Genomic DNA, 25,298 nt, shown 5'->3' with positions numbered 1-25,298 from the left:
TAAAGAACTTATTTAATGGAAAGAGTAAGTAGAGGTTTGCTTAGCGCAGAATAGGTTAGAAAAAGACAAGATCCTCCAACATGCTACTTCCAAACTTGCTTATTTTTTATGTTGACATCTTTCCTCTCATTCTTTATGCTTCCAACAATTTTAATAATTCAGTAGGAAACCAAGACAGTAGGGTTTCTGCTTTAAAATGTGCTACTATTCAATTCTTGATTTTTTTTTTTATTTTAAGCAGTGAATTTTCTACAGTTAGAATGTTGACTATCATTGTTTTTCTCATTCTATCACTCTGATGGGGACACGACACACTAACATCTTCCATCTGTCTCAAGCATTTGCCTCAGATCTTCAATATAATTCTACACCACTTCATTTATTAAGTGAAAGTTTATTTCAGACATAAAAACATTAAAAAAATGTTAATACTGAGTTAAGAAACACAATGGACAGCTATCCCAATACCCCAGCCAATAGCACATGTAGATGTGGGGGCGGAAGAGACTCAGATCCAAAAGCTCTCTCAAGACTTATGTATTGTGGATCATCAGAACTGGGTAACATCACATAGGCCATAATCTATCACAGGACAATATTGCACTGCTCTGCAAACGCTTTTACCACATCAACTGTAAGAATGCATACTAGTGAATGCAGTATGGAAGGAATGGGAATGAGAGAGACTACAAGCACCTTCTTTTAAAGAATTGTTAGAGACTAGGGACTAAGATGAGCTGCAGAGGGAGGTAAGGCACCACCATTTGGGGTATTTAAGGGTAAGTAACTACATACACCTGAGAGGCCAATGTAGTGGAAACTCCTGCTCCACAAAAATGTCTAGACCAGGTGACTCCAGAGGTTTTTTCACCCGTTATCTTCTTCCAGTACCCCATTATGGCAGCTGCAGCCAGTTTGAAATGTGTCAGCTATTTGAGTCCAAACGCTGAACTGTTAAGGACTAGGAAAGTGGTGTTCTCAGTATAGGACACTCGATTCTAAAAGGTTTCAGAGTGGTAGCCATTTAGTCTGTATCAGCAGAAAGAACGAGGAGTACTTGTGGCACCTTAGAGACTAACAAATTTATCTGACCATAAGCTTTTGTGGGCCAAAGCCAACTTCATCAGATGCATGTAGTGGAAAATACAGTAGGAAGATTCGCAAAAAGAAAAGGAGTACTTGTGGCACCTTAGAGACTAACAAATTTATTTAAGCATAAACTTTCGTGAGCTACAGCTCACTTCATTGGATGACTGTACATACATACATACATACATACATACACACACACACACACACACACACACTATATATACATACACACACAATATGAAAAAAAAATGGGTGTTGCCATACCAGCTCTAACGAGACCAAATCGATTAAGGTGGTTTATTATCAGCAGGAGAAAAAACTTTTATAGTGATAATCAGGATGGCCCATTTCAAACAGTTGACAAGAAGGTTTTTAAATAGTTTTTAGTTAACTATTTCCCCATGATAATTTCCCCCCTACTGTTACTCACACCTTCTTGTCAACTGTTTGAAATAGGCCATCCTGATTACCACTACAAAAAGTTTTTTTTCCTCCTGCTGCTGCTAACCCATCTTAATCAATTGGGCTCGTTAGAGTTGGTATGGCAACACCCATTTTTTCATGTTCTCTGTTAGACACTATATCTCTATCTTTTCCTACAGTATTTTCCACTACATGCATCTGATGAAGTGGGCTTTAGCCCACGAAAGCTCATGCTCAAATAAATTTGTTAGTCTCTAAGATGCCATAAGTACTCCTCGTTCTTTCAATTCTGAAATTAACTCCAACAGAAACCCAGTAGAGTCGGGGATTTGCGAGGTTTAGGGTATGATATACAGTAAAATGCAGCTCTTTCATTAAGGTTTTTTCCTAGAAATGGGATCATAGGAATCAGCAACTGGATATTATTTGAATACAAGAAAGAATATAAGAAAATGGCCTAGAATCTGAACAATAAAACACTGCTCTCCTGAAATAGTTCCTCTAGGGTCAATCCATTTGTGTGTCAGGAAATGAGAAGGTAAAACTGGGTTTGTAAATGAAACACAAAACCTTCTTAATACTTCCACCAGAAGTACTGTTTTACTTACTTTACTTACTTATTATGGGCATAGCCAGGAAACGTTGCTAAGTCACAAGCTATTCTAGAAGACTAAAGCTAATTAAGGGCCATATTTTAATACTATACCTACCTCTTCATACTTACAGTATCAAATAAAATGCGAGAGACAGCACGAAAGTAGCAATATTGAAAGGAAAGCAAAAATTACATTTTTAAAAACACAGTTAAACTAATCTTACCGAGACATATAGGATGAAAATATCTATTAAATCATCAATCAACACGTGAGACTTTTGTGCTCCACTAAGAAATTGTTCAAATTCAACCACACTTGAAATTTCAGAGTTTAGTCCTGGTCACTAATCTAAAACCCCAAATCATTGCTCAGCTGCTGTCATTACACGTTAGACATTGAGTCAGTTGTCAAATTCTAATGGAAGAAAAGCCAATATAAAGATAGAAACCTATCCTAATAGGCAGAAAGGAAAAGCAAGGTTTGCAATGTGTCTATGAAGGAAAAAGTAGGAACACATTTGCCTCTTTTGTCAATTTTGTAACTTCCAAACAAAACAAAGTATATTTGTCCTTCAAAATTTTAAAATGATCCTGTTCTATACTACAAAAATAGTACAAAGCTTACTGTAAAATCAAATGAGATGATGAAGCATTTGAATATACCTATATTGCGTAATATTGCACATTAATATATTAATGTTCTGAGTGAGTATAACTTTATCTGGCTGTACATGTATATTCAAGACAATTTGTGCATGTGCCCCTGTTCAAGGATTCTCCCTATTGGCTCCTAAACATCTGTGTGTAAACCACCCATAATACTAGTGTCAGCACTAGAACAACGGTGGCTTATCCTACCCCTCCCTGGTAGTTCCACTGGAAGGACAGGCTTAGAACATAGATGCAAGGCACTGCCCACCCAATATTAATTACTACTGTTTTTTTAATAGGAGGAGATGGTCTGCAGAAAGGGCAGTCTTGTGGTTAACACACCAGACTCAGGACAATGGGGTTCAAATCCCAGTTCTACCACCAACCTGTGTGACCTTGGACAAGTCAGTTAATACCTCTATTCCTCAGTTCCCCTCTGTAAAATGGGGATAATAATACCTCTGTACCTCACAGCAACATTGCTATGATAAAGTCATTAATATTTGTGAGATGCACAGACACTATGATGATGGAGGCCATATAAGTATCTATGTAGGTACTGGTTTCAGAGTAGCAGCCGTGTTAGTCTGTATTCGCAAAAAGAAAAGGAGTACTTGTGGCAACTTAGAGACTAACAAATTTATTAGAGCATAAGCTTTCGCGAGCTACAGCTCACTTCATCGGATGCAAAAAAAGTAGTATGTTTTTAGAGGTTCCTATATTATTATTATTTAAAAGTTCTATTGTAGTAGAATCTAGAAACCAGTCAGACGAGGGCCCCATTGTGCTAGGTGTTGTACAAACACACATAAATGACAGCCCTTACTCTATCTTACAGTCTAAAAGACAAGATATACCAGGTAGAAGAGACAAGCGGGTCTGGGTGGGGGCAGAGAAGACAGGGTAAGAAAGATAACAATTCTTAGCCAGTCAGGAGCTGTACTCTTTCTATATGCTTTTCCTATAGTTTAATTAGTAAGGCCTTGTGTACATACAAAGTTGCAAGGGTTTAACTAAAGGTGACTTTTTAAACTGATTTAGTTAAATCAGTGCGAACTCCCTAGTGGTCACTTTTACATTAAATTTAAAAGGGCTTATATTTAGTTTACATTAATTCCTAACTGAATTATGTTAACAATAAGCCAGGTTTAAATCTGAGTGTCCACACAAGCATTTGCACTGGTTTAACTAAATCATTTAAAAACTGGTTTTAGTAAACTGGTGCTACTTTAAGGATGGATAAGGCCTCAGAATACCAATCAAACAGAAAGGTGATCCCTAAAGCCCTTTATTGTTAAAATATGTGTATTTTTAGGTTCACTTTTTTTATCCCAGTAGAATTAATTTAAAAATATCATAGTAAAGACAGACCCCACCCCCAACTAAATTCTACTTTAAAGTATGGAAAGACTATATTCATGCTCTTCCTTTATACACACGTTAGAGTGTTTAATTCTTGGGGCTACTGCCTTACCTCTATTTCCTAAGTTTGTCCCTGCATGGAAGGACAAGATGGACTACAGTTCTGACACAGATTACAGTACCCTAATGGGGTATAATAGTACATATGTAGGAAAGGAAGCAGGGCATCACTGGTACAATACCACAAGCAATAACATAACAGCAAGTGCATCTGCTCAGACTCTGGTCTCTTATTAACTCCCTCCTGTGACAACAGACAAATTTAATGTAGGTAAAGTTTTCCCCAATCAATGTTTTTTGTAGAATTATTCTAATAAAGACCAATATCAACACTTTTATCAAGGTTCTGAGCAACTATTAAAGAGGAAGCTCTTGCTGGAAAAATATGGCCTTGCTGCTTTATAAAGGTATGTCTACACTGGAGTTGGGAGTGAGCCTCCCAGCCCAGGTAGACAACCTCACACTAGCTTGAACAGCGCTAGTCCACTAAAAATAGAAGTGTGGACATTGCAGCATAAGCAGGGGTTCCGGCTAGCAACGTGAGTCCAAGGCTGTCAGAAACTTCTGGGCCCGAGCTTAGCTGGTTAGCTTTAGTCACTGCCTGTGTCACAACATCCACAGTACTATTTTGTGCACTAACTAGCACGAGTGTCTACTCCCAGCCACATTGTAGACATACCCTCAGATGCCTCTGCCAATACAATATTCATAAAAATGTTTTTAAAAAAGTACCATACCTGATAGAAGTCCTTTTGCCTCAAATATGTAATTGCTTTATTTATTTCCAGGTCATTGGCTAACTCTACATAGTGGGAAGCTTTTACTACTTCAACACACCTACAACAAAAAGGAATCCACAGAAATAATTTCTATAAAAAAATATGTATCTGCATTAATGTCACTTCAACTCATGTATGCTGCTAACAAGTTATCTAGAGGAAGTTTCTCTGCTATGTTAGGTACTCCCCTGTTTGCAGACACACAGTGTTTCCATACATCAACAATGTTTTAAACAGTTCAAATTTAATCAAATTTGGCTTTTTGGATTCTATGAAAGAATTGGTAGTGGTAAAACTATACAAAACTCGGGATGCATCTATAGTTTCGTCCCTGGGTACTACAATGACATAACCCTTAAAAATAAATATGCATTGATTCGATAAATTAATTAGAAATGGTATACATGTCCCAGAAATTGTGTAGTAAATGTGTACTGTATGCAAAAGTGAATTACAAAAAAATCTCTAAGGATACTCTCAGACATTATAACTTAGCACCAGCCACACTACAGTTGAGCCTGAGTCTGGCAATACATTTAAAAGTTCATTTTTCAAACCTCTCTCAGAACAAGTCTCAGAAGGTTCTTTTTAGTTATATATTATTCATGCCTAACCTCAGCTCAACCCCTCTTGTATGTGTGTGACACCATCATCTCTAGAACCCAATTTATTAAGCCCAAGCCTCCAGCTGCATGATGCTAAACAATCATCCCCTCTTCCTGTTCATCCCCTCTACGGCAGCCTTTAATTATACAGTGGTACAAGGAAAAGAAAGCTGACATGGAACTGAACATTTATAGCTTCCCATCCACTGAGGCACTCTCTTCCAGTCAGCACTTCTGTGGGCTTTATTAGGGTGGTATGTTCTGGAAAGAACTGGTGACATGGGCCAGGATCTTTATTGTATAGACAGTCTGATCTTCTAGATGGTCTGGACTTAAAGTGAATGCTTTTTTATTACTGCAAGTTTGGCTACTGCCTTTTGAGGGCCTTTTTAAAATAACTTTTCACCATCAAACCCAGCAGATGCTATAATTAAGATTGTGTATCTATCAGGGAAGTCACAGATTACATGACTTTCTGTGACCTCCGTGACTTCTGCAGCATCTGGTGTGGCTGGCTGGCTCTGGCTCAGCCCACCCCTACGCCAGCACCAGTTTGGGTGTGAGAGGGGGCTCAGGGCTGAGGCAAGGGTTTGAGGTGTGGAGCCGCGATTACTTCGGGGGGGGGGGGGGGCTCCCTGGAAGCGGCCAGCATGTCCCTGGAGCTCCTAGGCAGAGGGGTCTGTGTGCTGCTCCTGCCTGCAGATACTGCCCCCACAGCTCCCATTGGCTACGGTTCCCGACTAATGGGAGCTGCTGAGCCGGCACCATGGCGGGGGCAGCATGCAGAGCCCCCCAGCCTTCCCTCCCCTAGGAGCTTCAGTGACATGCTGGCTACTTCTGGGGAGCTGCGCGGAGCCGGGTATGGAACCTGCCAGCCCTGTCAACCCTCCCCTGCAGCACCAGCAGGGATCCAGGGCCAAGCACCGCCGCCCACTTCCCCTGTGGGGCCCCGGACCACCCCCCCCCCCCAGAGCACCCAAGGCCCAAGTTTTAGTTAGGGGTATATAGTTCAAGTCATGGACAGATCACGGGCCGTTAATTTTGTTTACTGCCTGTGATCTAGCCATGACTTTTACTAAAAATACCTGTGACTAAAAAGTAGCCTTAGCTATAATCTGTTTGGCATGTGAATCACCTCTCCAAAGTCTATAAATACCTCTTGGCATCAGAGGAAAAGGACAGGACTGAAAACGTTACAAAACAGTCTGCTATGAGAGAAGAGGCCAGAGATACTTTGATGGCCAATTTTCAGAGTAGCAGCCGTGTTAGTCTGTATTCGCAAAAAGAAAAGGAGTACTTGTGGCACCTTAGAGACTAACAAATTTATTTGAGCATAAGCTTTCGTGAGCTACAGCTCACTTCATCGGATGCATTTGGTGGAAAATACAGAGGGGAGATTTATATACACACACAGAGAACATGAAACAATGGGTTTTATCATACACACTAAGGAGAGTGATCACTTAAGATGAGCCATCACCAGCAGCGGGGGGGGGGGGGGGAGGAGAAAGGAGGAAAACCTTTCATGGTGACAAGCAAGGTAGGCTATTTCCAGCCATTAACAAGAACATCTGAGGAACAGTGGGGGGTGGGGGGGAGAAATAACATGGGGAAATAGTTTTACTTTGTGTAATGACTCATCCATTCCCAGTCTCTATTCAAGCCTAAATTAATTGTATCCAGTTTGCAAATTAATTCCAATTCAGCAGTCTCTCGTTGGAGTCTGTTTTTGAAGCTTTTTTGTTGAAGGATAGCCACTCTTAGGTCTGTAATCGAGTGACCAGAGAGATTGAAGTGTTCTCCAACTGGTTTTTGAATGTTATAATTCTTGACGTCTGATTTGTGTCCATTTATTCTTTTACATAGAGACTGTCCAGTTTGACCAATGTACATGGCAGAGCGGCATTGCTGGCACATGATGGCATATATACAAGATGGCTCATTTTAAGTGATCACTCTCCTTACAGTGTGTATGATAAAACCCATTGTTTCATGTTCTCTGTGTGTGCATATCAATCTCCCCTCTGTATTTTCCACCAAATGCATCCGATGAAGTGATCTGTAGCTCACGAAAGCTTATGCTCTAATAAATTTGTTAGTCTCTAAGGTGCCACAAGTACTCCTTTTCTTTTTGATGACCAGTGTTAAAGCCTTTTTAACCAAAAGATACTGACAGACCTGAATACTCCTTCAATCCCTCATGGGAGGAAGATCAGACAATTGTCTCATAAGTAAGTTGCATGTACTTCTTTTTAACTGAAAGTTTGAGACACCTCAGTAACATAAGCAATCTACATAATATCCATGCCTACTTCATTTCTCTAAAAAAAATAATCTGCACAGATATACCTGTAATATGCAATGACCTCAATGCAAAGTAGCTGAAAATTCAACTGTCGAATTAAGCTAGGATTTTCAGCATCATTGTGTGGCTGGAGTTGTGCAAGGCAGCTACAACATATGAGTGAATCTGCCCCAATATACACAAACCCATCTAATGTGTCTAATAATTTAATTAGCCACTAAGTCAACGTCCATAACTTTGTCGTAAGTTATTAGATATAAAGAAGAACTTTTTTTCAGAATTTGACTACAGGCATGTGTATATTCATGGCAAGTAATTAGTGAATAGAGGCAGCACCAGGGAAAGTTGAATGAAAACTAAAAGATAACTGTATATGTATTTATATATACACACCTACATGTATGCACAGACAATGCATAATGAATAAATGAATCTATTCTTTAGCTTCCTTTGAACACACCACCAGATGCAAATGAAGCAAATGTAACTTGCTAACGAGAAGCCACTCCTCACCAAACATATTTAGGGTCTAAGAAACCAGAGCAGCTATACTAGGGAAATAATATGATTCTATCTATTATTTAATCATCAAACACCACATTGTGGGCTTTAGTGGACTGAACACTTTTGCGCAAGAGATTATTTTAAATTATCTACAGATAGGTATATTAACAAAGTGTAATTGTAGGATCTACAACTCTTGAAAATTTTCCTCTGCTTCTGTATATTCATAAATCATTAAGAGTGGTAACTTATTTTCATTTTTATGGGCAGGAGAAATGTTGAGGAAAAAGGGCTTTTCCCTACCCAAGCTTCCTTCACTTCCACGTTACAACTATTTCAAATACTAAGGAAATGCAACACAAAAACTTCCTCTGGTGAAGCTGAAGCTGTAGGTACACATCAGTGGTTTGAGAGCATATTAACTTTCAAGAATATCAGAGTTAAACAAACAAACAAAGAAGCCCTTCAAATATCAGAAACCTAGAATTAAAATTGCATTTTGAGATGACACCCATATACATTACTCTCTCCATGTACAGCATTTACATACTATCTTCTTTTCTTAGTTTCTACCAGAAAACTTTAGTTTAATATATTAATACATATACATCTCTGATGCTAATGAGCTGCTTTATCACCACATTAACTTTTATGCTTGTCATTCAAATGTTCTAATAGCATGATCTAGGCACATAAGGTTTATAAATGGAGCCAAGATAGCTCTGTCTAATGATGTAAGCAGAGTCTGAATGAGCTCTCCCCTGATATCTAGTGATGAGCTGTGGAAGGGGACTTCAGGAGCTGATCTTGTTTGCCTGGGCACACCCACCCTGCCTAGGTGTTCAACATGATGGGATTGCTTGCCCAAATGATCACTTTTGGCTGGTGTTGGATCCCCAGTCTCCTTGTTATTGGGGGCAGGAGTAATAAAAGGTTGTTATCCTTGTTGTGTGAATTGAGGGCAGCAGAACTGTACTTGGCATACCTGGATTGAGGGACTCACCCTCAACAGAATGGCACTTGCCAGGCAGGGGACATGGGTTCCAAAGCCCAGTGAGTTCAGAGAGGGTGGGGACAAGTACTTGTTTCTGGTGGTGTGGGCTCTGCTTAAGAGGCTTAAGACAACATTTGACCTTTCGTCTTTCCACTGTGTAATAAAAGATCTAATTTAGACTCAAGTAAGAGTCTTGTTGCACATGGCAGAGCTGAAATCACTGGTAACTAAGTCTAATGCTTAGACCTGCTTTGAGATAGTGCTTCTGATGCAAGAGACTGCCTAGTGTGAACCAGCAGTGAGGCTCCCACATTAACAGCTGAATTCATTGAGAGCTGTGTGGTGGTCTGAAAACATCCTGGCAGATTGGTGATCTGCCAGTAGGGCAGCTGGTGGAGAGGCATGGTGGCCGGTGAAGAGGAGGGGTGAGCGAGTGGCCCGGGCAGCAAAACGAGTAAGGTGCCTTCTTACTCCCCACCCCCTCCACCCAGGGTGAGAGGTGAATCTTGCTTATGCACCTGTGAACTCTGGGTCTGCATTCACCAAGGACAACAACTGCACAGTGGGGTGCAGAGAAGGGACGGGTACGTTAAAGGGACTTTTGGTTGCTGGACTTAAGAACCTGAGGGAAAAGGACGCTGCCCAAATTACTTGGGGGTGGGTCTTTTGCTCATGGTTAATGTGGTTAATGTTTATGAACCCTGTTTGTGATGTTTTCCCAAATTAATGCCGAGTTACTTCCCCTCTTTTACTAAAAGGTTTTTTTGCTACACTCAAGACTCTGTGCTTGCAAGAGGGGAAGTACTGCCTCTTAGAGGTGCCGGGGGGGTGGTGCGTAATTTTCCCAGGTTACTGGGTGGGGGCTCGAGCCAGTTTTGTGTTGTATTGTTGAAAAGGAACCCCTAGATACTGAACACAGCCCTTGTTGCTGCCAACTCTGACTGGCAGAACAGTAACATAATATTTAAACAATTGGTTTGCACATGGAACCAGAGGCCCTGATCTTGTGTGAAGTCATTAGCACCAGAAGAGTAAGACAATGTAGGTCTTCAGCATGTCACATTCAGATCTTTAGTGAAGAGTGCAGAACGACTGTTTTCTGTACGTGATTTGTCTAATCAAGAATTTGTAAGATTCTTGTATGAGTACTTCGTATGAATGTAAAGAGTCTTAAAGCAGCTCAATAACTCTGTGACTGACATTTAAGTTTCTATGATCTGCGATGCAATTAAACTGTTTTGTAGATGGATAAAGCACAGTATTTCTGATTTTTTTTCCAGGGCATTGCTATCAGGGATAACTGAAAGTATTTTGGGTGCTTTGATTGAGAAGCACAACTCAAATGCTACATATCCTAGATTTCTACATTTGTGAACTTGATTTTATGATTATGGACAGAAATTGGCATGCATCGTTAAACTGAAGAAAATTGTCTCCTACCAGTCATAGCCTATGGCAAAGGAGGTTTCAATCACAGGGGCAATCAATTTTGCAGCTGTCATGATATATTTTTCTGCCATGCCTTTCCTTAGGAATTAAAATAGATATATATCAGTGTTTAGAAAAAGTATATATGAAAACATCAAAAACTTAGTTACCTTATCCTGTGCCTTGAATCGCTATTCACCAACTAAGCCTGAGCAACATCTATATTATTGTTTCATCAAGACATCATTAAAATAATAGTATGACTTAAGGATAATATTACATCTTTCAATGAATAATATATAGATTGGGTAGCTAGTAATGCTACAGTATTTCTTAAGGCAAGAAGTTTTGTGAGACTTGCATAAATCCAAGACTTTGGGTAATGACAAGTTTCAGAGTAGCAGCCGTGTTAGTCTGTATTCGCAAAAAGAAAAGTAGTACTTGTGGCACCTTAGAGACTAACAAATTTACAGACCTAAAAGTTGCAATTCTTCAAGAAAAAAAACTTCAAAAACAGATTCCAAAGAGAGACTGCTGAATCGGAATTAATTTGCAAACTGGATACAATTAACTTAGGCTTCAATAAAGACTGGAAGTGGATGGGTCATTACACAAAGTAAAACTATTTCCCCACGTTTATTCCCTACCCCCACTGTTCCTCAGACATTCTTGTCAACTGCTGGAAATGGCCCACTTTGATTATCACTACAAAAAGTGCGTCCCCCCCCCTGTAGGTAATAGTTCACCTTAAGTGATCCCTCTCATTACAGTGTGTATGGTAATACCCATTGTTTGATGTTCTCTATATATATAAATCTCCCCACTGTGTTTTCCACTGAATGCATCCGATCAAGTGAGCTGTAGCTCACGAAAGCTTATGCTCAAATAAATTTGTTAGTCTCTAAGGTGCCACAAGTACTCCTTTTCTTTTTATAAATCCAAGAAGGGTTAGTCATTAAAATATATCATTACACAACAATCCTATCCTAGCATATGAATAGGAGCATAATAATTTATAATACAGAAACAAGATCTGATAATACAGTATATCAAATTAATAAAGACTCTATAGGGTATGTTTATATTGCAGCTGGCAGTGAGTCTTCTATCCAGGTAGACAGACTCATGCTAGCGGGGCTTGCGGTAGCATGCTAAAAATAGCAGTGTGGACTTTGTAGTTCAGGTGACAACCTGGGCTCTCAAGTCCACCGAACCCCCAGTTCTGAGGTAGCTACCTGACTTCAGAACCGCCTGAGTCTCTGCTGGAGCCATAATGTTCATACTGCTATTTTTAGCACACTAGCTTGATCCCTGCTTGTTCAAGTCAGTCTTACCTGGGCTGGGAGGCTTGCTCCCAGCTGCACTGTACAATATCCCTACAGTCTAACATTTATATGACCTTCCAGTGCCAGCAGGCCACATATGCTGGATGCTTTGCAGTGGTCTAAATTACTCATATGCAATCCTTGTGGCTTTTGCACAGGGCTCAGAAAATTAAAAAAAGCCCCCCTTCCAAGCTGTGTATTTCACTGATGGGGAACTCGCATAAAGAAGTATTTTGTAACTTCTTCTGCTCCATTTGCTCATCTTCCCTATCTCGCTCCCTAGGGATACACAGGTCTGTGACCAAGGGCAGGATTTTTCTCCTTTTGCTTCTTTATTTTAAACCAAATACCAGCCCGGTTCCTAACTAACAGTTCGGAGGTGGAAGAAATCTTCAAAATAATAGGGCCTTTTATTCTACTTGGCTGAGCTTCAAATGGAGCTGTTAGCCAAGGACACAGGATTGGTTTCTGAAGGTCCCTTAAAAATCTTATTCCCTAACTATTTTTCAGCCAACCTGTTTTAGCATATCTAGTATTTTTCCTGATACTTTCACAAGCCCAACAGTCATTACTAGGGAATTTATGTAGTACTTTAAAGCCATCCCATCCAGAATAAGGAATAGCTCTCAGGCTTTGTAGCTTGGAAAGCTGGTGTCAGTTTCCATGTGCTAGCAACCACATAGGCATATTTGGAATGGATAGAGATCTATGTTTCCAGTATTACCTTTCACGTTCCATTTGCCTTAACTGGTCATTTTTAATGGCTTCAATCAATAGGTTAGTATGTGGATCATCCTAAAAAAAATCAAAACAAACTAAGTTATGGAAATGTATATTTATATATAAGATACAGCCATATATGTATATTAACACTGAGTATAAGCAGCAACTGACATATTACACACTATACTTTTTTTAAAAGGCATATTTCAATTGAACAATTAGACTCATTTTTCAAAGAACTTGTTATGTACAAATTTTTATTGGTTGATATCCTCTGACCTTTGGAATAATGAACTATTGGTTGTGGTTAAATTCTAATTAAAAATTAAAAAGAATTACATTTGTGACAGTAGCCTTATACTATTTGTCTGCTACTGTATGTGGATCACACTTCTTGTTAACCACATAGGTTACCAACTATAGTACTCTGTGTATCAAATCTATGGCCCTGATTCAGCAAAGTATATAAGCATGTGAGTTGTTCCACTGACAGCAATGGGACGACTCTCATGCTTAAAGTTAGGCTAGTATTGCACAGAAGCCCCAATTCAGCAAGGTAGGCATGGAGTCTGACTACATCATGTAATAGATCTTTTCAGTCTTCAGGTTCTATGATTATACATAATCATAGGTCTTTCCCATCTCTAGAGTCTATTAAATCATGAAGTCAGTCTCTTAAGTCAGTAACTAACACACACACACACACACACAATATATATTTGTGGAGGATCTCTCATCAATACATAGATTATAAACCCAGATGGGACCACTGCTATCATCTAGTCTGACCTCCTGTATAACACAGGCCGTAGGATTTCCTAGAATTAATTCCTGTTTGAACTACAGTATATTTTTTAGAAAAACCTCTTGATTTAAATCTTGATTTAAAATTTTCCAGTGAGGGAGAATCCACCATAACCCTGGATAAATTGTTCCAGTGACTAATTACCCCCATTGTTAAAAATCTGCACTTATTTCTAGTCCGAATTTGTCTAGCTTCAACTTCCAGACATGGGATCTTTCTGTCCACCTTTGTCTGATAGACTGAAGAGAGTCTTTTATCATCAAATTTCTGCTCCTCATGTAGGTGCTTATAGACAGGGATTTGATTACCACTTAACCTTCTCTTTGATAAGCTAAATAGATAGAGCTCCTTGAATTGTGTGTGCCAGAACTGGACACACTATTCCAGGGGCAGTCACACCAGTGCCAAATGCAGAAGGAGTATAATCTCCCTGCTCCTCCTCCTTGATAGTCTCCTGTTTACACATCCAAATATTGCATTAGCTCTTTTTGACATAGCATCACAATGGGTGCTCACGTTTAGCTGATTATTTACCATGATCCTCAAGCATTTTTCAGAGTCACTGCTTCCCAGGATAGCTCCCATCCATCCTCTTAATATAGCCTACATTCTTTATTCCTAGAAATGACTTAACGTTTTGGCCACATTGAAACACACGTGGTTTGCTTATGCCCAGTTTTCCAAGCAATCCACATCAGTGTGTGTGATAAATGAATTCAATTTGCCTTTGAGCATTCATTTGCATTCTGCCCATTAATCCAGCTGTCTAGGATTATTTCTAAAATGTCAAACTTCTGAGTAGATTAAAAGAGGTTCCTTTTCCCCCTAAATCAACCTGTCACAAAAAGTTTTTTTCTACCAAAAAACAGAATGTGGAATTTTATTCCAAATTATGCTGAGCGGCAGGGCAATATTTAGTCCTACATTAATAACATCATCTTTAAGGTCCATTACATCATCATGATGTAGGGCTAGAAATGGAGCTTTACTCCGGAAAAAGGGATTCACAGCTTTTCCATGGGCTATAGAGGACTTGCTGATAGCCCTGGTAAATCATGACCTTGGATAGAAAAACTATTTTAGGGTATTTTAAGAGGTATCTAGAGTTTATTTGTTATTTTTTCTTACCTCAGAGTCATGAACAGTTGGTTTCACAGTACAACTAGCTTTATTGGTGGAGGGATATTAAAAAAAAATAGTTCCAATAAACTAAAATGAACTAAAACCAAAACCTCTGTAAAACTTTAATAAAATTGTTTTTCTGTATAATGTGTGCGCTGTGGTATTATAGGTTTTACTGGCACTCATTTGAAATGACTTGCATAACTTACTCATTGGTTCGTCATTTTTATTATTTTAATAATAAGTATTTTATGTAAATACTTTAGTAATAAAAGTGGCAAAGCAGTAAGTCATCCCAAATGAGTGCCAATTCTATACTACAACACACAACCACATATTTTATGTATGTCACATTTTCTAGGAAAACTATTTTGGAAATGTTTTCAAGAGTATCATCACTAATGAGGTAGTACTTCCATCCTCAACTCACACTGGTAAAACATCACACCATCATGTGTGTATGTGTACACAGACATACATGTATGTACACATTATATACAACAGATTATTTTTCCTCAACATTCAAAATTTTCCCACTTCGCAAATAAAATTTGTAGATTTTGCTTAGTTCATACTTACATTTGGTGAAATATATTTGTCATCATAATCAATTTCCAATGGAACAGCAATCAGTTTTTGGAAAGCTTTTTTCATTTGTTCACGGTCTCCAATGGCAAAATAGCAAAGGATCAGGTTGAAGCCTGCTTTCAGGTTTGGAGATGTGCTCATTATGTGTTCAAAGGAACTAATGCCATCAGTGTACTGGCCAGTTTTAATAAATGCAACTCCAATGTTCTGCATTATTTTAATCCTAATTAAAGAAATCATTGTTAAATAATATTTTCAAATCATATGTACCACTGTATATACAAAACAAAAGAAATTTCAAAATTTTTACAGTACAAACTCACCTCATCTCTTTATGGACACTTGGAATCTGATCTAGAGCCATGCGGTAGAATTTGATAGCTTTTGAATAGTTTCGTTGTTTTAAATAAATGTTTGCCATATTCACCTTCAGTCTGCCTATCACAAAAATAAGGTGAATGAACTATGTGCCAATCTTTTAAAAATATTCATATCATCCCTCCTCATGCAAACTTTGAACCAGTGAGACTGCAGAAGCACCTTTTTCATGTATCAGTATCTGTGGCCCTTTAAGCTAAGGTATGGTCCAAAACAGCCTGTTCCTGACTTCCACCCAGAATGGAGAGAATTCAGGGAGAGACAGCAAGGAATTCTAGGAAAGGAAGGACTATATAAAACAAGCTTCTTACTCAGTCTAGGAGATCAGGGATGAGACAGGATTTTCTGTGGTGTTCTCTGCTGAGAAAGCTTGGGGAAGCAAACCAGGAGGGGGTGTGAGAAGAGACCTAGAGACAGGCAATATACAGAAGGAAACTGGAGAGGGTGGGGAGAAGGGAATGAAGAAAGTGGCACAGAGGATTCAAGCTGGGAAATGTTAGCTTCCTAATTTGGGGCCCATGGTTGGTGCTTCCAGAGGATGGAAAGGAACCTCCCCTTCACTTCAGAATCAACAGGGGAAAACCAGGGCAGACAACGATGGAAAGGGCTAGGAAGGGGAAATTATTGTTGGTACTGACCAACCCTGCATCAGCAATGATGAAGTGTGGCCTGTGGAAGGCAAAGGATGTTTTTTTGTTTTTTTTTTTTAAATCTGGACTTATACTTGGCCTGGAAAGGGAACACTTTTTGGATTAGCTGGAGGACTAAACTACATCAAATCATTCAAAGACATGGGGTCTGACATTCCAAGGTGGTGTTTGCTGTCAACTCTGACTGGCTTCCATGGGAATTGAGGGCACTCAGGAGGTGCTCAGGATCTCACAAGTGAAGTCAAATAGCTGGTTAGTGAATGCGTTGCCATCAATATCAGGCATTTTGGTGTGTAACTTACCTCCATTGCTGAACATCTTATTTTTCACTATGATTTGATATGTATTTAGTGCTTCAGCATACATTTCATTAGCAGAATATTGGCTGGCCAAATTGAAAAGAACCTGGGGGGGGGGGGAAGGAATACATAACATAACCATATCTCTTTTTCAAAAAGTAACCAATATGAATCAAAGCAGCCATTAGAAAAATGTCAATATACAAAATAGATAGAAAGATGCTTTAATACATTTGTTGACTGAGATATTTCCTTAGTTTTTGCAGTGTTATTGTAGCTGTGTTGGTCCCAGGATGGGAGAGAGACAAGATGGGGAGGTAATATCTTTTATTGGACCAACTTCTGTGGGGCAAGAAACAAGCTTTCAAGCTCTACAGAGCTCTTCTTCAGGTCTGGAAAAGGTAATCAGAATATCACAACTAAATACAAGGTGTAACAGATTGGTTTCTTGCAACTCTTTATGCTTACCATTCAAAATAAAGTGGGTAATTAACACTTCTGTAACCATAGGTCAAAGGTGAGTTAGTAGGTTACAGACTGTTGCAACCCACTTCATTTTGAATAGTTTCTTGCAATGTGTTAATTTCTTATGCTTAACAATCTATTCTACCTTGTAGTTAGCTGTGACACACATTATCTTTCTTAGACCTGAAGAAGAGCTCTATATAGCTCTTTCACCAACAGAAGTTGGTCCAATAAAAGATACTGCCTCACCCACCTTGTCTTTCTCATACTTCCCATTTTCCCGATTATCTAAGGAAAAGGTAGCAAACATTTTGCATCCTAAATATGTCTGTACATAAGCTGTGGAGAACACACAGGACAAACATAAAACAGGGATTTTTTTTTTTAATCTGCAAATGTATCTTGTAGTAATGTTTTCCATGGTCTAATTGTGTGTTGGGTGAAAAAGTATTTCCTTTTTTCAGTTTTGAACAGCTTTGGACTTTCAGTTGAACTGATGCCCCTTGTTCTTGTATCATGAGACAGAATGAACAGAATTCCCCCCATCTACTTATTCTATACCGGGGTGGCCAAACCATGGCTCCCAAGCTGCATGGGACTCTTTTACAGTTAAAGTGCAGCTTTCAGAAAACCATATACCCCTCCCCCCATTCTCTGCCTACCAGACTTGGGGGGGGGGGGAAACTTAGGGCTTCTTCCCTACGGCAGGCTGATGGGGATTCGGCCCCGCAGGAGGCATCTGCTGGGGCTCAGGACTTCAGCAGAAGCGGGGCTCAGAGGGTCAGTAAGTTTGGCCACCCCTGCTTATACTGTTTGTTATTTTGTATACTTCTATCATGAGCTTCATGATATCCACCTATTCAGCGGAAGCTATACCTTGGCAAAAGAACTCTCTTCACAGTTAATATACTTTTTATGCCTAAATATGAGTAAATTATGAGGTAAGGTTGTTAAAATGTTTTTTTATTTTTAACTCATAAAATATGTGCAATTTTTAGCATAGTTCAACAAGATGTATGCCCCTATTTGTGGTGTATCTGCTCATGAAGGGAGACTTCTGCAAGATGATACTAAGATAAACAGAAAAGCCTTGTCTGTATCCAGATAAATTATATCCATCACTTTCTCATTTTTATGTTTTAACTTGCCTTCAAATATATTCTCATAGAATCAGAATATCAGGGTTGGAAGGGACCTCAGGAGGTCATCCAATCCCCTGCTCAAAGCAGGACCAATCCCCAATTTTTGCCCCAGATCCCTAAATGGCCCCCTCAAGGATTGAACTCACAATCCTGGGTTTAGCAGGCCAATGATCAAACCACTGAACTATCCCTCCTCCCCAGTATAGCCTGGCTTGACATATTTTTAGTGAGATACTTCCAGTACAGTATTAACTAATGTACAACTTTAAATTCTCCTGAAATATTAGGGCATAGACCCAACTTAATCTTTTCTTAAAGCCTACTACCAATTTTAAGAGTTTAAGACAAATCCTTAATTTTAAAATCATTAAGCTTTTGGAATATTAACAACAACAAAAGTACCCTTTAATTGCTATTTTCCAGAACTACAGTAACTATTTTCAAACACATTTCTAAATATACAGTGTATCTGACCTGGAAATTTATTCTGGGAACGCACACAAAATATGTGCATTACAGCGAACTCAATTTCATTAAAAAGGCATGTTACTGGAAAGCACACTTTACATCCAGATCTTATTCAGGCACACAGATATTTCAGTACTTACTGAGTAAGTGAGATCTAAGTTGATGTTTTCTGGAGATGCAATTTGTTGCCGTTGCCTCACCAACACTCTTTCCTTTCTTCCAGCATCTTTTGCCTTTTCCAGAGCCTTAAAGTAGATATTACAGTTTAGTCTTGCCTTCTGTCTTCCCTCTCAAGACCCATTTCCATATATTTAAAATAGAAATCCATATGAAAATAATGTATTTCCTTTATGCACACAGAGCACATGAACAAACACCTTACAGCAGATAAGCAGCAATATTATACAAAAAGGCACGTTTAGATTAAAACAACATTCCGAATGAAAATTCGGCAAAGCAACCTCCATAATACACTAGTCACTCTACAGTTAATGCACGATCTCAAAAAGAGCATGAGAAGTAATGTTATAACAAAATATGAAAATCAAAAAACAGTCACAGCATTTTACTTTGGGCCAGATTTTTAAAGATATTTAGGCCTAACAACTTTAAAAAAAAAAATCTAGCCTTAAGATACTATGGCCTTGTCTACACTGGCAAGTTTCTGTGCAGTAAAGCAGCTTTCTGCGTTGTAACTCCGGAGGTGTACACACTGCCAACCCACTTAGTGCGCAGAAACTGCGCAGCTGCAGCGCTGTAACAATCCGCCCTGACGAGAGGCATAGAGCTTTCTGCGCTGGGGCTACCGCGCCACGGTGCCAGCGTAGACACCCTGGTCGATTACAACGCTGCAACTGGCCTCCAGGAGGTGTCCCACAATGCCTGTTCTCACTTCTCTGGTCATTGGTTTGAACTCTATTACCCTGCCCTCAGGTGACCAACCATGAGCCCCACCCCTTAAATTCCTTGAGAATTTTGAAAGTCCCCTTCTTGTTGGCTCGGTGACATGTGCAATGGTCTCAGAGCATCTTTTCAGGTGACAATGCCTGCTCCACGCCAGGCGATGCCCTGCTTGGAGCAATGCCGAGCCGTTAGATATTATCAGCATTTGGGGAGAGGAGGCTGTCTGGTCCCAGCTGCGCTCCAGCCATAGGAATTCTGATACCCAAGGATAGATTTCACGATGCATGACAGAAAGAGGCCATGACTGGGATACACTGCAGTGCAGGGTCAAAGTGAAGTAGCTGCGGAACGCCTACCACAAGGCGCGGGAGGCAAACAACTGCTCCGGTGCTGTGCCCATGAGCTGCCGGTTCTACAAAGAGCTGGACGTGATATTCAGTGGTGACCCCACCTCCACTGCGAAGGCCACTGTAGATACTTCGGTGACTTGCGTGCCGAAGTCAAGAGTGGATGGAGCCAGAAGGAGGAAATCTTGGAAAATGATGTGGAGTGTGAATGGGACCCAGAGGCAGAGGATGACTAAAAAGCCAGAGATGCATGCAGCTAAGAGCTCTTCTCTACCCTGGAGGAGACTAGCCAGTCACAGCTGTCAGAGTTTGGTGAAGAGCAAACAGGAGAGGAGGCCCCTGGTAAGTGGCTCTGATTTTGGGAATCACTGAAGCGAGTTGTTGGGGGCAGGAGGGTTGCAGAAAGCAGGCTTGTGTATGATGCATGTACCACCACATGCCTACTCAGAGCGGCGAAACAAGGTGTTGATTGACTCCCTCACTTCACAGGAATCTGCCTCAGAGATCTCCATGAAACTCTCATGGAGATATTGGGCATCCCGCTGCTGGAGGTTTCTTGGAAGAGCTGATTTGTTTCTTGCCCCATTAAGGGTAACTTTCCTGCACCACTCTGCCATCACGGGGTGCAGGGGTGAGGCAACTATTACTGCACACAGGCGAGCCACGTAAAGGCCAGGGTGGAAGCTGCAGTCTTGGAAAAGACCCTCCCTTGATTTCCCGTTTACCCTCAGAGGCAAGATATCTTCCATAATGAACACAGCCTGTGGAAAATGTGGGGACAAGAATGATTATAAGGCCCCCCTTCCCGGCAAAGTGCTGGCTCTCCAAGAGCCACATGCCCAGTGTACAGTATGGTCCTGGAACACTGATTTCCACTGTCCCGGCAGTTACTCACCATTTTGGGAGTCTTGTGGCTCATGTGCGCTTGCCTGGGGTCAGCCAGTTAGTGATAGGATGTGAATAGTGGCTGTGTTTTAAATCACTGAATCAGTGGTCCGTGTGTTGCAAACAACACTGCTTCTGTAAAATGTTGCATTTTGGCTTCACAGAGATGATCTTTTTTCAGAGTAGCAGCCGTGTTAGTCTGTATTCGCAAAAAGAAAAGGAATACTTGTGGCACCTTAGAGACTAACAAATTTATTAGAGCATAAGCTTTCGTGAGCTACAGCTCACTTCATCGGATGCATTTAACTGAGCTGTAGCTCACTAAAGCTTACGCTCTAATAAATTTGTTAGTCTCTAAGGTGCCACAAGTACTCCTTTTCTTTTTAGAGATGATCTTGGGAGCCTAGCCTCCCTCTTCGTTATCGCTGGCTGAATGTCTGTGCAGAATTAGAAAGCGGCCACGAAGACCTGAAGAGGACTTTCTGTGTGATGTCATGATGCATTCTGTGGCCATAAACCAAGAATCGAAGGAGTGGCGGGACAATGAGAAGAGGGACCGAAAGGAGACTGCGGCACACCAGAACAAAGCCACAGAGCAGTTCTTAAACATTATGGAGTGCCAAGTGGACACGATCCAGGCTCTACTAGCACTGCAAACTGAGCAGTTCCGTGCCAGTGCCTGCCCTCCTCTGCAGCCACTGTTGCAAAAAACTCTTTCCCACGCGAACCCGAAACGCTGTCAACACACTCTTATCAACCTCCTGGCTCCAGTCTGTAGCCGCTGCATTCCACTCCTGCCCCATCGAAGTCCAGCCCTGCAGACTCTCAACACCTGTCCCTCTGCAATTTAGCCCTGCTGAAGTACAGTACCCGCCGTACCGTACTCCAAAGGAGAAGGTTGGATATGATACTTGGACATACACAAATCTTTAACTGTCCCGGGGCCCCACCCCCTTCTGGGACCCTCCCTTCCCCCATCCCTCTCAATGCTGATGTGTTTTTTTGTTTGTCTCTCTCCTCCAGCTGTTTTTTTTAAATAAAAGAATTGTTTTGGTTTGAAAGCAATCATTATTCCATTAACTGAAAGCAAACAGAACCCTGGTAAGCAATAGGCAATTTTCTTAAACCTCCATAGTGCATCGTCTGCACCAATCACAACCATAGAATATCAGGGTTGGAAGGGACCTTAGGAGGTCATCTAGTCCAATCCCCTGCTCAAAGCAGGACCAATCCCCAACTAAATCATCCCAGCCAGGGCTTTGTCAAGCCTGACCTTAAAAACTTCTAAGGAAGGAGATTCCACCACCTCCCTAGGTAATGCATTCCAGTGTTTCACCACCCTCCTAGTGAAAAAGTTTTTCCTAATATCCAAACTAAACCTCCCCCACTGCAACTTGAGACCATTACTCCTTGTTCTGTGTCATCTGCTATCATTGAGAACAGTCTAGATCCATCCTCTTTGAAACCCCTTTTCAGTTGAAAGCAGCTATCAAATCCCCCTTCATTCTTCTCTTCCGCAGATTAAACAATCCCAGTTCCCTCAGCCTCTCCTCATAAGTCACGTGTTCCAGTCCCCTAATCATTTTGTTGCCCTCTGTTGGACGTTTTCCAATTTTTCCACATCCTTCTTGTAGTGTGGGGCCCAAAACTGGGACACAGTACTCCAGATGAGGCCTCACCAATGTCAAATAGAAGGGAACGATCACGTCCCTCGATCTGCTGGCAATGCCCCTACTTATACAGCCCAAAATGCCATTGGCCTTCTTGGCAACAAGGGCACACTGACTCATATCCAGTTTCTTGTCCACAGTAACCCCTTGGTCCTTTTCTGCAGATCTGCTGCCTAGCCATTCGGTCCCTAGTCTGTAGCGGTGCATGGGATTCTTCCATCCTAAGTGCAGGACTCTGCACTTGTCCTTGTTGAACCTCATCAGATTTCTTTTGGCCCAATCCTCTAATTTCTCTAGGGCCCTCTGTATCCTATCCCTACCCTCCAGAGTATCTACCTCTCCTCCCAGTTTAGTGTCATCTGCAAACTTGCTGAGGGTGCAGTCCACGCCATCCTCCAGATCATTAATGAAAATACTGAACAAAACCGGCCTGAGGACCGACCCTTGGGGCACTCCACTTGATACCAGCTGCCAACTAGACATGGAGCCATTGATCACTACCCGTTGAGCCCGACAATCTAGCCAGCTTTCTATCCACCTTATCGTCCATTCATCCAGCCCATACTTCCTTAACTTGCTGGCAAGAATACCGTGGGAGACCGTGTCAAAAGCTTTGCTAATGTCAAGGAACAACATGTCCACTGCTTTCCCCTCATCCACAGAGCCAGTTATCTTGTAATAGAAGGCAATTAGACTAGTCAGGCATGACTTGCCCTTGGTGAATCCATGCTGACTGTTCCTGATCACTTTCCTCTCCTCTAAGTGCTTCAGAATTGATTCCTTGAGGACTTGCTCCATGATTTTTCCAGGGATTGAGGTGAGGCCGACTGGCCTGTAGTTCCCCAGATCCTCCTACTTCCCCTTTTTAAAGATGGGCACTACATTAGCCTTTTTCCAGTCATCCGGGACCTCCCCCGATCGCCATGAGTTTTCAAAGATAATGGCCAATGGCTGTGCAATCACATCCGCCAACTCCTTTAGCACTCTCGGATGCAGCGTATCCGGCCCCATGGACTTGTGCTCCTCCAGCTTTACTAAATAGTCCTGAACCACTGCTTTCTCCATGGAGGACTTGTCGCCTCCTCCCCATGCTGTGCTGCCCCAGCAGTCTGGGAGCTGACCATGCTCGTGAAGACAGAGGCAAAAAAAGCATTGAGTACATTAGCTTTTTCCACATCCTCTGTCATTAAATTGCCTCCCTCATTCAGTAAGGGGCCCATACTTTCCGTGACTTTCTTCTTGTTGCTAACATACCTGAAGAAACCCTTCTTGTTACTCTTAACATCTCTTGCTAGCTGCAACTCCAGGTGTGATTTGGTCTTCCTGATTTCACTCCTGCATGCCCGAGCAATATTTTTATACTCTTCCCTGGCCATTTGTCCTATCTTCCACTTCTTGTAAGCTTCTTTTTTGTGTTTAAGATCAGCAAGGATTTCACTGTGAAGCCAAGCTGGTCGCCTGCCATATTTACTATTCTTTCTACACATCGGGATGGTTTGTCCCTGTAACCTCAATAAGGATTCTTTAAAATACAGCCAGATCTCCTGGACTCCTTTCCCTCTCATGTTATTCTCCCAGGGGATCCTGCCCATCAATTCCTTGAGGTTGTCAAAGTCTGCTTTTCTGAAGTCCAGGGTCCATATTCTGCTGCTCTCCTTTCTTCTGTGACAGGATCCTGAACTCGACCATCTCATGGTCACTGCCTCCCAGGTTCCCATCCACTTTTGCTTCCCCTACTAATTCTTCCCAGTTTGTGAGCAGCAGGTCAAGAAGAGCTCTGCCCCTAGTTGGTTCCTCCAGCACTTGCACCAGGAAATTGTCCCCTACACTTTCCAAAAAGTTCCTGGATTGTCTGTGCACCGCCTTATTGCTCTCCCAGAAGATATCAGGGTGATTGAAGTCTTCCATAAGAACCAGGGCCTGCAATCTAGTAACTTCTGTTAATTGCTGGAAGAAAGCCTCGTCCACCTCATCCCCCTGGTCCGGTGGTCTACAGCAGACTCCCACCACGACATCACCCTTGTTGCTCATGCTTCTAAATCTAATCCAGAGACGCTCAGGTTTTTCTGCAGCTTCATACCGGAGCTCTGAGCAGTCATGCTGCTCTCTTACATACAATGCAACTCCCCCACCTTTTCTGCCCTGCCTGTCCTTCCTGAACAGTTTATATCCATCCATGACAGTACTCCAGTCATGCGAGTTATCCCACCAAGTCTCTGTTATTCCAATCACATGATAATTCCTTGACTGTGCCAGGACTTCCAGTTCTCCCTGCCTGTTTCCCAGGCTTCTTGTATTTGGGTATAGGCAAATGAGATAACTTGCTCTTTGTCCTGCTTTCTTAGTATGAGGCAGGAACCCTCCCCTTTCACGTTCTCCTGTTCGTGCTTTCTCCCGGTATCTCACGTCCCCACTTATCTCAGGGCTTTGGTCTCCTTCCCCCGGTGAACCTAGTTTAAAGCCCTCCTCACTAGGTTAGCCAGCCTGCTTGCGAAGATGCTCTTCCCTCTTTTCCCATCTCTGCCTAGCACTCCTCCTTCTTGGAACATGATCCCATGGTCAAAGAATCCAAAGCCTTCTCTCACCTCCTAGCATTACAAGCACTGCACTCCCAAGCATAGCAACAAATATTAGTGGCTTTCAGCTTCAAATTGCTGCCTCATGGCTTCCCTGATCCTTATGACCTCACGCTGCGCCCCCTAACAGCCCCGGTCTCTCTGGCTGTTCAAA

The 25,298-nt window shown here is 41.4% G+C and overlaps 1 protein-coding gene across 5 annotated transcripts in view; it reads right to left on the bottom strand.

Annotated features, from left to right (window-relative positions):
• Positions 1-25,298, bottom strand: part of IFT88 (intraflagellar transport 88) — an 88,179-nt gene that overhangs the window by 49,550 nt on the left and 13,331 nt on the right. For 4 of the 5 annotated variants that reach the window (XR_006277611.1, XM_038409373.2, XM_043504274.1 and 1 more), the window contains 7 exons: positions 18,904-19,008; positions 16,692-16,794; positions 15,685-15,799; positions 15,353-15,584; positions 12,848-12,918; positions 10,811-10,897; positions 4,921-5,020 (listed from right to left, as the gene is read on the bottom strand). Coding sequence is in view for 4 of the 5 variants with exons in the window: in XM_038409373.2 (XP_038265301.1) it covers positions 4,921-5,020; positions 10,811-10,897; positions 12,848-12,918; positions 15,353-15,584; positions 15,685-15,799; positions 16,692-16,794; positions 18,904-19,008 (813 nt within the window). In the remaining variant the exon portion in view is untranslated. The remainder of the gene's footprint in view (positions 1-4,920; positions 5,021-10,810; positions 10,898-12,847; positions 12,919-15,352; positions 15,585-15,684; positions 15,800-16,691; positions 16,795-18,903; positions 19,009-25,298) is intronic. The other variant, XM_043504275.1, reaches the window with a different exon arrangement.

The sequence above is a fragment of the Dermochelys coriacea genome, chromosome 1, assembly GCF_009764565.3.
Source record: "Dermochelys coriacea isolate rDerCor1 chromosome 1, rDerCor1.pri.v4, whole genome shotgun sequence".
Lineage (NCBI taxonomy): Eukaryota > Metazoa > Chordata > Testudines > Dermochelyidae > Dermochelys > Dermochelys coriacea.
The sequence above is the reverse complement of the archived record's forward strand: the minus strand, read 5'-3'. Positions and strand labels throughout refer to the sequence as shown.